General features: G+C 43.8%; 1 protein-coding gene across 1 annotated transcript in view; it reads left to right on the forward strand.

Annotated features, from left to right (window-relative positions):
- Positions 1–13,916, forward strand: part of CFAP61 (cilia and flagella associated protein 61) — a 291,524-nt gene that overhangs the window by 1,089 nt on the left and 276,519 nt on the right. Inside the window, exons 2-5 of the mRNA XM_044291895.1 lie at positions 2,379–2,537; positions 5,225–5,378; positions 8,047–8,123; positions 10,948–11,015. Coding sequence (XP_044147830.1) covers positions 2,395–2,537; positions 5,225–5,378; positions 8,047–8,123; positions 10,948–11,015 — 442 coding nt within the window. The 5' untranslated portion in view covers positions 2,379–2,394. The remainder of the gene's footprint in view (positions 1–2,378; positions 2,538–5,224; positions 5,379–8,046; positions 8,124–10,947; positions 11,016–13,916) is intronic.

Raw genomic sequence — 13,916 nt, forward strand, 5'->3', positions numbered from 1 at the left:
TATGTGACATCACTGCATTATCCCTGTATGTGACATGATTGCATTATCCCCCTATGTGACATCACTGCATTACCCCTGTATGTGACATCATTGCATTATCCCTCTATGTGACATCACTGCATTATCCCCCTATGTGACATGACTGCATTATCCCTCTATGTGACATCACTGCATTATCCCTTTATGTGACATCATTGCATTATCCCTCTATGTGAAATCACTGCATTATCCCTTTATGTGACATCACTGCATTATCCCTCTATGTGACATCACTGCATTATCCCTTTATGTGACATCATTGCATTATCCCTCTATGTGACATCACTGCATTATCCCTTTATGTGACATCACTGCATTATCCCTTTATGTGACATCATTGCATTATCCCCCTATGTGACATCACTGCATTATCCCCCTATGTGACATCACTGCATTATCCCCCTATGTGACATCACTGCATTATCCCTGTATGTGACATCATTGCATTATCCCTCTATGTGACATCACTGCATTATCCCTCTATGTGACTTCACTGCATTATCCCTGTATGTGACATCACTGCATTATCCCTGTATGTGACATCACTGCATTATCCCTGTATGTGACATCACTGCATTATCCCTCTATGTGACATCACTGCATTATCCCTTTATGTGACATCATTGCATTATCCCTCTATGTGACATCACTGCATTATCCCTTTATGTGACATCACTGCATTATCCCTTTATGTGACATCACTGCATTATCCCTTTATGTGACATCACTGCATTATCCCCCTATGTGACATCACTGCATTATCCCTTTATGTGACATCACTGCATTATCCCCCTATGTGACATCACTGCATTATCCCCGTATGTGTCATCACTGCATTATCCCTGTATGTTACTTCACTACATTATCCCTGTATGTGACTTCACTGCATTATTCCTGTATGTGACATCACTGCATTATCCCTATATGTGACATCATTGCATTAGCCCTCTATGTGACATCACTACATTATCCCTGTATGTGACTTCACTGCATTATTCCTGTATGTGACATCACTGCATTATCCCTGTATGTGACTTCACTGCATTATCCCTGTATGTGACTTCACTGCATTATTCCTGTATGTGACTTCACTGCATTATCCCTGTATGTGACATCATTGCATTATCCCTCTATGTGACATCACTACATTATCCCTGTATGTGACTTCACTGCATTATTCCTGTATGTGACATCACTGCATTATCCCTGTATGTGACTTCACTACATTATCCCTGTATGTGACTTCACTGCATTATTCCTGTATGTGACATCACTGCATTATCCCTGTATGTGACTTCACTGCATTATCCCTGTATGTGACATCACTGCATTATCCCTGTATGTGACATCACTGCATTATCCCTATATGATGTGACATCATTGCATTATCCCTCTATGTGACATCACTACATTATCCCTGTATGTGACTTCACTGCATTATTCCTGTATGTGACATCACTGCATTATCCCTGTATGTGACTTCACTGCATTATCCCTGTATGTGACATCACTGCATTATCCCTGTATGTGACATCATTGCATTATCCCTCTATGTGACATCACTGCATTATCCCTGTATGTGACATCATTGCATTATCCCTCTATGTGACATCACTGCATTATCCCTCTATGTGACATTACTTTATGCATTATCCCTCTATGTGACATCACTGCATTATCCCTCTATGTGACATCACTGCATTATCCCTCTATGTGACATCACTTTATGCATTATCTTTAAAATGTTGCACCACTCTTTGTGTGATTCCTCCGCTGGAACATCATTGTGACATTACCATGTGTATTATCTCTGTGCTCGGATAACATTGTGTGTAGCAAACATATGACATCACTGTACGCTTGAATCCTGTACTATGACATCATTGTGTGAATTAACAAGACCAGGAGAAAAATAAGCAAATACCAAGCTGTCCTCAAAAGGGAGTTCAATTATTATTATTTTAAACATAAAACCATATCGAAGCCTAGTATAATGAGTTTCAAAGTTGGGCCGCCTTCTTCATGAAAGGTGCTCCAACTAAGTCCTGAGTAAAGGGTCTGAATACTTACGTCAATGCAAGATTTTGGTTTTTCCTTTTCAATAAATAAGCAAAGATTTCTAACATAATGTTCTCACTTTCTCATTATGGGCTACTGAGTGCGGAGTTATGGGGAAAAATGTAAACTTTTTTTTTTGCACAAGGCCATAAAATAACTAAATGTGAAAGGGTGTAAGAACTGTCTGAATGCACTGTGTGCTGCCCCTTTAATTCCATCTACAATACTTCACAGTCCTACTTTCATCATGTTCCTCTCATGCTTTTCGTTACATTTTGCAGCATTCACCCCTCCATAATGACTGTTCTGACCTCAGAAAGCGGTACAACAGAAGTAGTGACCGTCCGGAGGACTGAGTCTCTTGATGTCCATGGCATCTCCGAGCTCAAAACTGTCTTCACTCAGCGAGTCTTTGGAAATGTGAACGTTATATACTTACTGTAAGTACAAATATTAGGCTGATTTATATCCTCCTCCTTTTATCGCCTTCTCATCTCTCTTAAGCAGTTCTAGACAATTTTGCTTTGATGTAATTATTTCCATATAATACAACTGGACAACCCCTGTCTATATGCTCTGTTAAAGGGGTTCCCCAGAATCGATGGCCTATCCTCAGGATAGATCATCAATATCTGATTGGTGGGGTCTGCACCTCTGCCGATCAGCTGTTCCGGGAAGTGGAAATACTCAGCTCCGTTCACTGTGCAGTGGATGGAATCGGTTACTGCAGCACTGCTTCATGTGAACCAGCTCCATCCATTATAAAATGGACACAGCTATGTGGTTCCGGGGTCTATTTCCAGTATCGGAGCTCTTCTGGAACAGCTGATTGGCAGGGGTGCTGGGTGTCGGACTCCAGCCGACTAGATATTGATGGCCGATCCTGAGGATACACCATCAATATAATAATCCTTGAAAACTCCTTTAAGGTGCATGTTTGCAGAGGGAGTCTCTAATAGCCAAGGTGTAAAGTTTCACGCTTCGTTTTGGGAAGGAAACACCACACCAAGCATAGGACGGAAGGGGGGAACAGGGAATCAGGCCTGAGAACTAGGGAAGGAAAATGGGCACCTCCTAGTGAAAACCCTAATCAAAATCCTGACTGACTACCAGTATGAACAGACCCCAAAGATAGGTGAGTTCATACGCAGGAATACCTAGAGTCCTATCAAGCCCTATAGGACCCTGGTACTAATGGCAGGGACGAGACTATCTGTTCCTCTAAAAGGAAGGATGAACAGGAGTCTCCTACAGGCCTAATACAAACAATAGGGAAATGCAACACACCAAACCCAAACAAAATACAAAAGGGAAAGGAAAGACTTAACTTCAAAGGAGCAATGGAAGCACCAGGAACTCAGCCGAGATCCAACCACAACTATGCAAAGGTCCAAACAGAACAGAAGCTATAAACCGCACAGCATTGTGGGAGAAGTAACTATAAATAGAGAAGGTTAAATGACCCTACTAGCCACATCTGAGGAAAGAAGGTGTGGCAAGCACCTGAAACAACACAGAAGTCATTTGATCCAAACGGAAAACATGTCAGATCAAACCATGCGTTTCCAGTCTTACTGATCTCCTGCCACCTGTTGCCGGAACGTCCATGACACAAAGCTGCCCATTCACTAAATATGTGGTCATCAACCATTTCCTGCAGTATCGGCAGATCATTGGCTTCCTTTTTAGCAGATAGCTCGCTGCCACCAGACGTCAACTACACAGCCAGCGAGATACGGTATGGTCACTGGTTACCAAGGTGTGAGTTATGCCGTCACTGAGGAGCAGGTAAGGTCAGCTTGGTACAGTGTTCTCAGACTCCTCCTGTCCACAGGGGCACAGAGAGTCAACAAGCTGAGGGAGCCTTTTTTACTGCCCCAGTGAAACAGCGCTGTCTCAGCCCGGGACGACTGCCACCAGCTTCTCGTTTGATATAAGCCCGGTCCGCTAACGGGATTTTATAGGGTGAGAAACCAACCCGCAGTAGCGTATAACTAGGCCGAAACACGGACGTGGGGATTCGTGATCGAGATACCAAAACAGCACAAGATTAAATTATATATTTAATTGCCTTAAGAGCTCACTAGACATCAGACAATATACACAGAAAATATATACAGTGGTCTGAGTGATAAATACAGATGGCGTGGTACAACAGGGTTAAGCAGAAAAAAAGTCAGTTTACCAGATGGATGAGGCCTTTGGGTGGTGATGAATAATGGGTTTCTGTAAGGCCTGGCTGTAGTCACATGGGAGGCAGTGATGTCAGCCGTTTCCAGGTCCCTTCCAAACACGTATGCAGCTTGACCCCCTTCAGAAGAAAAGACCTGCCCGCTTGCTGGCTCAAACCTTTTGACCTGTAGCCGGCCCCTGCCGGCCTCTGGGAGGGGTCTACTCCCCCTCTGCTAGGGCTGGCAGCAAATGAGCCACAAAACCAATTAGGGTTCATGGCTCCAGATTAGAATGTCGCAAGGAGGTGGTTCTGGGACCAATTGGTGTGCCTGGGTTCCGGCTACCAGTAGAGTACAAGCATGGTACCATTATTTGTTTTTTGTGGGGAGATATGTATATCTCCCCTCCCTAGCATCCCACCACCAAACATTTACCGCGGGCCTGTTCATCGTGGCCACAGGGACACAAATATGTATCTGGTTTATGTCTGTGATGGACGGGCGATTCATAATTCCTTATGAATCGCCGGTTCCAGGATCAGTACTATTTGAATGGAGGTGAGAAATTGTAAGCAAAGGTAGCCTGCTAGAAGTTCTCTGCCATTTGGCTGGGCTTTGAAGCAGGGCCCCCCTGTGGAGTTCACTACCTCTGCTATCTGACAGCAGATGGCTGGTGTGGGAACATGGCTGACAGTAAATAATAATCCATATTCCTAACAGGCAAAATGTGGAGAATGTACACTTCTATGTTACATCATTGGAAAGTTTCAGCTTGTAGAAGCATTTACAATAGTAACAGAACCGTGGGGGATGAATAGTTATGCATTTCCATTTGAATATTCATTAAATATGGGGGATTTTACTATAGCATATATTGTAGGTATCATTGTGCATTATTTGTATGTGGTTTTATAAAGATTATTGGATAACATGAAAAAGGGTCTATTTTTCTTCAGTGAAAAGTCCAACCTGGCTGTGACCATCAGTGACGAGAAGAACAGCGTCCTTGCTCATGCGGCTTTTCTGGACTATCCGAGCTGGGATGTCACAGACCAAGTAAATTGGGAAGATTGGGTGTATGGAAACTTTGAAGAGACTGACAAATGCACAGTGAGTATAATCGTAGAACTATCAAAAGGCTTGTCCAAGCCACAGATAACGATGACCTCCACTCAGGATGTCAGACTGCTGGGGGGCTAATATGCGGCACCCACACCGATCCGCTGCTTCAGGCACTGTACAATACAGTGTACAGAGCGGAAGTAGAAGTTTCTGGAGCTGACGTGCTGGAGCTCAGCTGACTTTCACTGGACTAGGAGCTGAGCTCCAGTAGTCCGACACAGCAACTACACAGTGTAGTGTTTGCCTCCAGCTCCATATTCTGTATAGTTTCAGGCTACAGCAGCTGTCTGAAACTTATGATCAGTGGGTGTGCAGGGAGTCGGACCCCCAGCAATATGATGCTGATGACCTATCCTTAGGATAAGTCATGAATATGTAAGTCCTGGAAAACTCCTTTGAAGGCAATGTTCACCTTTGGAGGCAATTTTGTTTAATTATTGCATTTACTCATTTTTGACTAAGAATCATTTTTTTATTGGCCTTTATTAAAATATTGAGCTGTTCTGTCACAAAGGGTTAACTGTTTTTCTAGCTGTGTGACTGGTACTTTCACTTTATGCCTGTCTTCTAATAAACGTTATCTCTAAACTACTGAGAGATCACTTCTCACTTATCAGTAAGAAAAGAACTGAACTATGAGTGTTTATAATGTCAGAGAGCAGAGATAAGGAGTCCGTCTGCTCCTGGTCTGACTGAAAAGACCAAAAATCCAAAGGGTGCTACAGAGCATGTCAGCTTTGTATAGAAAAAAAGACACCATATTTTTAATAAAGACCAATTTAAAAAAAAATGTTTAGCTTAAAATGAGTACAATTTAATAATAAAACAAATTGCCCCCAAAGGTGTACGTAGCCTTTAAATGCTGTGTAACATGCAGGGGGAGATTTATCATGAGGAGAATTTTTTAAGTCAGTCTGCATTGCCGTAGTTTGCACAAAATTTTTCAATTTGTTGTTTGTTTGATAAATTTGGTGCATCTTGGAGTCTAACACTTCTAGCTTGAGATTTTACTAAAGATTGAGACATTTTAAAAAGTTGAAGATAAATTTGGCTTAAAGCGGTTGTCTTACTTCAACAAATGTAATTTACCATGTAGAGAAAGTTAATACAGGGCAATTACTAGTGTATTGTGATTGTCCATATTGTCTACTTTGCTGGCTGGATTCATTTTTCCATAACATTATACACTGCTCATTTCCATGGTTATGACCACCCTGCAATCCAGCAGCAGTGGTCATGCTTGCACACTATAGGAAAAAGCACTAGCCTATGTGCACTCCCGCGGTCTCGGCCACCAGAGAGGCAGGCGCCTTTTACCATAGTATACAAGCACGGCCACCGCTGCTGGACTGCAAGGTCGTAACCATGGATACGAGCAGTGTATATTGTGATGGAAAAATGAATCCAGCCAGCAAAGGAGGCAATATGGACAGTCACAATACATTAGTAAGTGCCTTGTATTAACTTTCTCTACTTGATAAAAAATGCAAACCGAAAATACGTTTGTGTGCATGAATCCTAAGTGTGTGTACATATGTACATAGCTCTCAGTCAATAAATGCTATTTACTAAAGTGAGACACCCCCTTTAACATTAGAGAGATCAGTTACTGTCCCTCACCTGACATTTACAATACATGTGATACTACAAATTAAAGGGAGTCTGCCAGTATGAGCAGACCACCAATAGTCTTAGCTCATCTGAAGAAAACACTGTTTTTCATTTTGAAATCCTTTGTGCTGCAGAAAATGAAGTTTTAGGCTACTTTTACACTAGCGTTCGGGGTTCCGTTTGAAGGCTCTCACAAGCGGCCCCGAACGCATCCGTACGGCCCCAATGCATTCTGAGTGGATGCGGATCCGCTCAGAATGCCTCAGTCTGGCACCGTTTGGCCTTCGCTCAGCAGGCGGACACCCGAACGCTGCTTGCAGCGTTCGGGTGTCCGCCTGGCCGTGCAGAGCCAAACGGATCCGTCCAGACTTACAATGTAAGTCAATGGGGACGGATCCGTTTGAAGTTGACACAGTATGGCTCAAATTTCAAACGGATCCGTCCCCCATTGACTTTCAATGTAAAGTCTGGACGGATCCATCTGACTAACTTTCACACTTAGAATTTTTTCTGAAATATAATGCAGACGGATCCGTTCTGAACGGATCCCATCGTCTGCATTATAGGAGCGGATCCGTTTGTGCAGACACCAGACGGATCCACTCCGAACGCAAGTGTGAAAGTAGCCTTAAACGTTATGTAAATGAATAGTTCTGGGCTTTAAGGGCCTTCCCGCTGCCCTAATTGAATGCAGGATTCACTCCTTCACCTTTCTAGCTACTCCCTATGACCGTTAGTAGACAAGGCCAGACATTAGATAAGTTGTGTTGCCTGAAGGGCTCCATCTTCTCACGCAAGTGCCGTGCAATTGCACATGCGCAGTACAGCCCAGGTAGAGTCTGATGATGTCTGCCTCCACCCGAAATTGACGGGACATCCCTCATGCATTTTGCAAACATACTGCACCTCTTCCCTTTTCTAAACGTGCCTTTCAGTGTTTTTACGTTTTTTTTTTTTTTTTGCTCAAGCAATATCATAAAAGAATCATATACAGCAGCCATGTCTGTCACCCTCTTATTGTGATAATTCCTTTTCTATATTTCAGCCCCTGAACACTTTATTTCTACATCTCTTTGTTTCAAAAGATGAATTTTCAGTACAGAGCGTCAAAGAGATCATGAGGTGAGACAGACTCTTTATTACTTGTCAGGGTTTTCGCTTAAAGTGGGCCTCCGGTTCAAGATAAAGAAAATTCATGGGATCAGAGAGAGCTTCCCCGTAGTGATTGAATTAGAGTATCACACATTACACTGATAATTGCAATCAGTGATGGCCAGCGAACACATGCGGGCTGCCATCTTGACTCACCCGTCCGCCAATGCACAGGTAAGCCCTTACCCGTGCCTGTGCCACGAGCCGGTCTGAAACAAATGCGGTCACCGGGGGCAGGCAGTTCCGAGAACAGCCCGATGAAGGCCCCCGGCGGCTGTGTATGCCACTCCTGATTTCTAGCACAGTGGTACAGGGCATGCTCTTGCCTGCGCCCCTTAGTCTTGTAATGCGTTCTTCATGACTTGTCAGTCTATACAGAAAAAGCACGGGTGAACAGCACTCCTAAGTAAAAATGCTGCGGGTGCTCGTCTCCAAGGGAGGTGGTAAAATAATAACAACTTGTAGATGTCCAAAAAATAAAAAAATGGAGACAGCACGTCCAAATAGGTGAATTTTAATTCCAGATGCAACGTTTCGGCTTGGTGATAGCCTTTGTCAAGCATGACATGCTTGACAAAGGCTATCACCAAGCCGAAACGTTGCATCTGGAATTAAAATTCACCTTTTTGGACGTGCTGTCTCCATTTTTTTATTGTTTTATTTTTTGGACATCTACAAGTTGTCAGTCTATACGTCCTGTAATGGGTGTGAAATGCAGAACAGAAAAGATTCAGCCGTGGAAAGAAGCGTGGCAAAGCAATGGATGCAACATCCTCTTATGTTAAGCAGCATTTTTCAGCCTCTCAATTTCAAGACGTTTTATACTCAGTCACCATTACAAGTGATAACCCTTGTAAGATCTGTCAACAGCAGTACAAGAGCATTGCTCTATTGAGAAGTATTGTCTGTCAACCAGGAAGGATTACACGGGTTGTAGCAGAGATTTCCAGCCTCCTCCTTTTCCGTGCTCTCCATGTGGATGCACTCAGCAGAGTCCGCTGTGCCGCGCCTGCGAGGCCTTGGGGAGAGGAACATCTGTTGTGATGTTTGCTTTTGCGTTGCGTTTAGAGCACTTCTCCCTATTATTTATTAAACTGCCTTTTATTGTTACGTTTAGTCTTCTTGGAAAAAGCAAACATTTGCCAGTATCATTTTTATAGAAATGGCTCCCACTCGTTAACGACACAGGAGCAGCCATTAAAGGGTTTTCTCAGTTCAGCAAATGGCATTTATCATGTAGAGAAAGTTGATACAAGCCACTTACTAATGTATTGTGATTGCCCATATTGCCTTCTTTGCTGGCTGGATTTATTTTTCCATCACATTATACATTGCTTGTTTCCATGGTTACGACCACCCTGCGATCCATCAGCGGTGGCTGTGCTTGCACATTACAGGAAAAAGCACCAGCCTATGTGCGCTACCACAGTCCCGGCCAACACAGAGGCCAGCGCTTTTTCCTATAATATGCAAGCACGGCCACCACAAATGGATTGCAGGATGGTCGTAACCATGGAAACAAGCAGTGTATAATGTGATGGAAAAATGAATCCAGCCAGCAAAGGAAGCAAAATGGACAATGACAATACATTAGTAAGTGCCTTGTATTAATGCCACTTGCTGAAGTGAGACAACCCCTTTAAGGATAACTCCTGCATTCCCGGATTTACTCATGATGCCGTGATTTAAGCTAATGGAACAAATATGGTGCATTACTAGTACTATAATACTACAGTATATTTCTCATGCAGAGTGACATAGGGAAAATGTGCGCCAGCAGCTACCCTGGCCATAATGGGGGTCATTCATCGAACTGGTGTAAAGTAGAACTGGCTTAGTTGCCCATAGCAACCAATCAGATTCCCCCTTTCATTTTTGACAGCTCCTTTGAAAAATGAACGGTGGAGTCTGATTGGCTGCTATGGGCAACTAAGCCAGTTCTACTTTACACCAGTCTGATAAATCTCCGTCAGTATCTGGAGTTTGCTACAGCTGAGCCTATGACATTGAGCTGATTGCCCGGGTTGCTGCATTTATAAAAAGAGGGTTGTACAGATGGCACCTATAGGATACCACCACACCATGCTAGCAAAGTGGGAGATTTTCAGAAATCATATCCACCTGCTGCGGCGAGACCTGCAGTGTAAACCGACCTTTGCTGTGGGGTGTCAGTCTGCAGCTCGTCAGTTTATGGAGAAGGGGGTGAGCCACCAGCTCCTCTCATTTATCATTTTCTACCCCTGTTTTAGGCATAGAAAATGTTCTCAATCTACGCCAGGAAAGAAGGGGTTATTAAGACATGCATTCAAAATGCCGTAAATTACCCCCGATAAGTATGCCTTCTATGAGCAAAACTTTGCGCCAATTCTGGCTTTAGTCTTCCATGCCACTTCTGGACAAAATGATGAATTCTTGAGGTCCAGACCAAAAACTGGCATATACTGATGTATAAATGTAGGCCATAGCCCTATTTCTACGGATTTATACCATAATCCGCAAAGGGAACGCGGCCGTCCACGAGTCATATGTCATTCACACAAACACTCCGACCTTTCTGAAGCCTGAGACCTCATGGAGACTGAATGTGGCACAGGTTTTCTGTATAATATATGACATAATACTCTTTCATACCTATATACAGTTTATATCCCTAGAAGTTTGCATAGGTTTTGTAGTGCGGGGCCACTGGGCACTCCAGGGGCCACCTGCCAGCCTCCTGCACATTCTGTTACTGGCATTGTTTTGGGTTACTTACAAGTTCTAATACTTTGTTACTTTGGTGTTTTTTTCACAGGGCTGTGTTTAATGCGGTTGCAGATCTCCATTTTATATGTCTCGTCACTCCACACAAAGTTGCTTTGAGTAAGTTATATTATTAGTAGATTTAAGTGTTTTTAAAGCGGTTTTCCTATACTTTTATTTTCTACTATCCAACACCCAACAACCCCTCACTTAGCTGTTCAGAGGTAGCTCTGGCTCTGGGAATTGCGCTGGAAGAAAATGGAGCTTGTTACTTCAGTGCTGCTTTCATTGAAGTGAATGGGGGTCATTTACTAAGGGCTCATGCACACGAACGTATTTTCTTAACGCTTCCGTTCTGTTTTTTTTGGGGCTGTAGAAAATACTGAAGTTACTCCGCGTGCATTCAGTTTCCGTTTGTCCGCATGGCCGTTCCGCTAAAAAGTAGTGCATGTCCTATTATTGTCCGCAAATCACAGTCCGAGGCCCCATTCAAGTCAATGGGTCTGCAAAAAATACGGAACGCACACAGAACATATCCGTATTTCATCCGTATTTTGCGAATCCATACTGTAGAAATACTATGCCCAGCCCATATTGCTCATTTGTTTGGTGATTAACTGCCTCCGGACCGCCTAACGCAGGATCGCGTTCCGGAGGCGGCTCACTCAGGCACAGTCACGCATCTACGCGTCATCTCGCGAGACGCGAGATTTCCTGTGAACGCGCGCACACAGGTGCGCGCGTTCACAGGAACTGCAGGTAAGCGAGTGGATCTACAGTCTGCCAGCGGCGATCGTTTCGCTGGCACGCTGTAGATGCGATTTTTTTAACCCCTAACAGGTATATTAGACGCTGTTTTAATAACAGCGTCTAATATACCTGCTACCTGGTCCTCTGGTGGTCCCTTTTGCTTGGATCGACCACCAGAGGACACAGGCAGCTCTGTAATAAGTAGCACCAAGCACCACACTACACTACACCCCCCCGTCACTTATTAACCCCTGATCACCCATATAGACTCCCTGATCACCCCCCTGTCATTGTTCACCCCCCTGTCATTGATCACCCCCCTGTCATTGATCACCCCCCTGTAAGGCTCCATTCAGACGTCCGTATGTGTTTTGCGGATCCACGGATCCATGGATCGGATCCGCAAAACACATATGGACGTCTGAATGGAGCCTTACAGGGGGGGTGATCAATGACAGGGGGGTGATCACCCCATATAGACTCCCTGATCACCCCCCTGTCATTGATCACCCCCCTGTTATTGATCAGCCCCCTGTAAGGCTCCATTCAGACATCCGTATGTGTTTTACGGATCCACGGATCCATGGATCGGATCCGCAAAACACATACGGACCTCTGAATGGAGCCTTACAGGGGGGGTGATCACCCGATATAGACTCCCTGATCACCCCCCTGTCATTGATCACCCCCCTGTAAGGCTCCATTCAGACGTCTGTATGTGTTTGCGGATCCAATCCGTGGATCCGCATAACACATACGGACCTCTGAATGGAGCCTTACAGGGGGGTCATCAATGACAGGGGGGTGATCAGGGGGTCTATATGGGGTGATGACCCCCCCTCATTGATCACCCCCCTGTAAGGCTCCATTCAGACGTCTGTATGTGTTTTGCGGATCCGATACAGACTCCCTGATCACCCCCCTGTCATTGATCACCCCCCTGTAAGGCTCCATTCAGACATTTTTTGGGTACAAGTTAGCGGAAATATTTTTTTTTTGTTTTTTTTGTTTTTCTTACAAAGTCTCATATTCCACTAACTTGTGACAAAAAATAAAATCTCACATGGACGCACCATACCCCTCACGGAATCCAAATGCATAAATTTTTTTAGACATTTATATTCCAGACTTCTTCTCACGCTTTAGGGCCCCTAAACTGCCAGGGCAGTATAAATACCCCACATGTGACCCCATTTGATTGAACTTTGTGTCCCAAGTTAGCGGAAAGGGAGACTTTGTGAGAAAAAAAATTCCGCTAACTTGTGCCAAAAAAAAAAAAAAATCTCGCTATGCCCCTCATTGAATACCTTGGGGTGTCTTCTTTCCAAAATGGGGTCACATGTGGGGTATTTATACTGCCCTGGCATTTTAGGGGCCCGAAAGCGTGAGAAGAAGTCTGGGATCAAAATGTCTAAAAATACCCTCCTAAAAGGAATTTGGGCCCCTTTGCGCATCTAGGCTGCAAAAAAGTGTCACACATGTGGTATCGCCGTACTCAGGAGAAGTTGGGCAATGTGTTTTGGGGTGCTTGCTGGGTGAGATAAATATCTCTCTATAATGACAACTTTGTATAAAAAATTTGGAAAAGTTGACTTTTAGAGAGATATTTCTCTCACCCAGCATGGGTATATGTAAAAATACACCCCAAAACACATTGCCCTACTTCTTCCGAGTACGGAGATACCACACGTGTGACACTTTTTTGCAGCATAGGTGGGCAAAGGGGCCCACATTCTAAAGAGCACCTTTAGGATTTCACAGGGCATTTTTTACGCATTTGGATTTCAAACTACTTACCACACATTAGGGCCCCTAAAATGCCAGGGCAGTATAACTACCCCACAAGTGACCCCATTTTGGAAAGAAGACACCCCAAGGTATTTCATGAGGGGCATGGCGAGTTCCTAGAATTTTTTATTTTTTGTCACAAGTTAGCGGAAAATGATGATTTTTTTTATTAATTTTTTTTCTTACAAAGTCTCATATTCCACTAACTTGTGACAAAAAAATAAAAACTTCCATGAACTCACTATGCCCATCACGAAATACCTTGGGGTGTCTCCTTTCCAAAATGGGGTCACTGTGCATTCCGTTTCCGTATGTCCATATTTCCGTTCCGCAAAAAAATAGAACATGTCCTATTATTGTCTGCATATCGGACAAGGATAGGATTGTTCTATTAAGTGCCAGGTGTTCCGATCCGCCAAATACGGAATGCACATGGATGTCAACCGTATTTTTTGCGGATCCATTTATTGCGGACTGCAAAAT

This window comes from Bufo gargarizans, chromosome 4, assembly GCF_014858855.1.
Source record: "Bufo gargarizans isolate SCDJY-AF-19 chromosome 4, ASM1485885v1, whole genome shotgun sequence".
Lineage (NCBI taxonomy): Eukaryota > Metazoa > Chordata > Amphibia > Anura > Bufonidae > Bufo > Bufo gargarizans.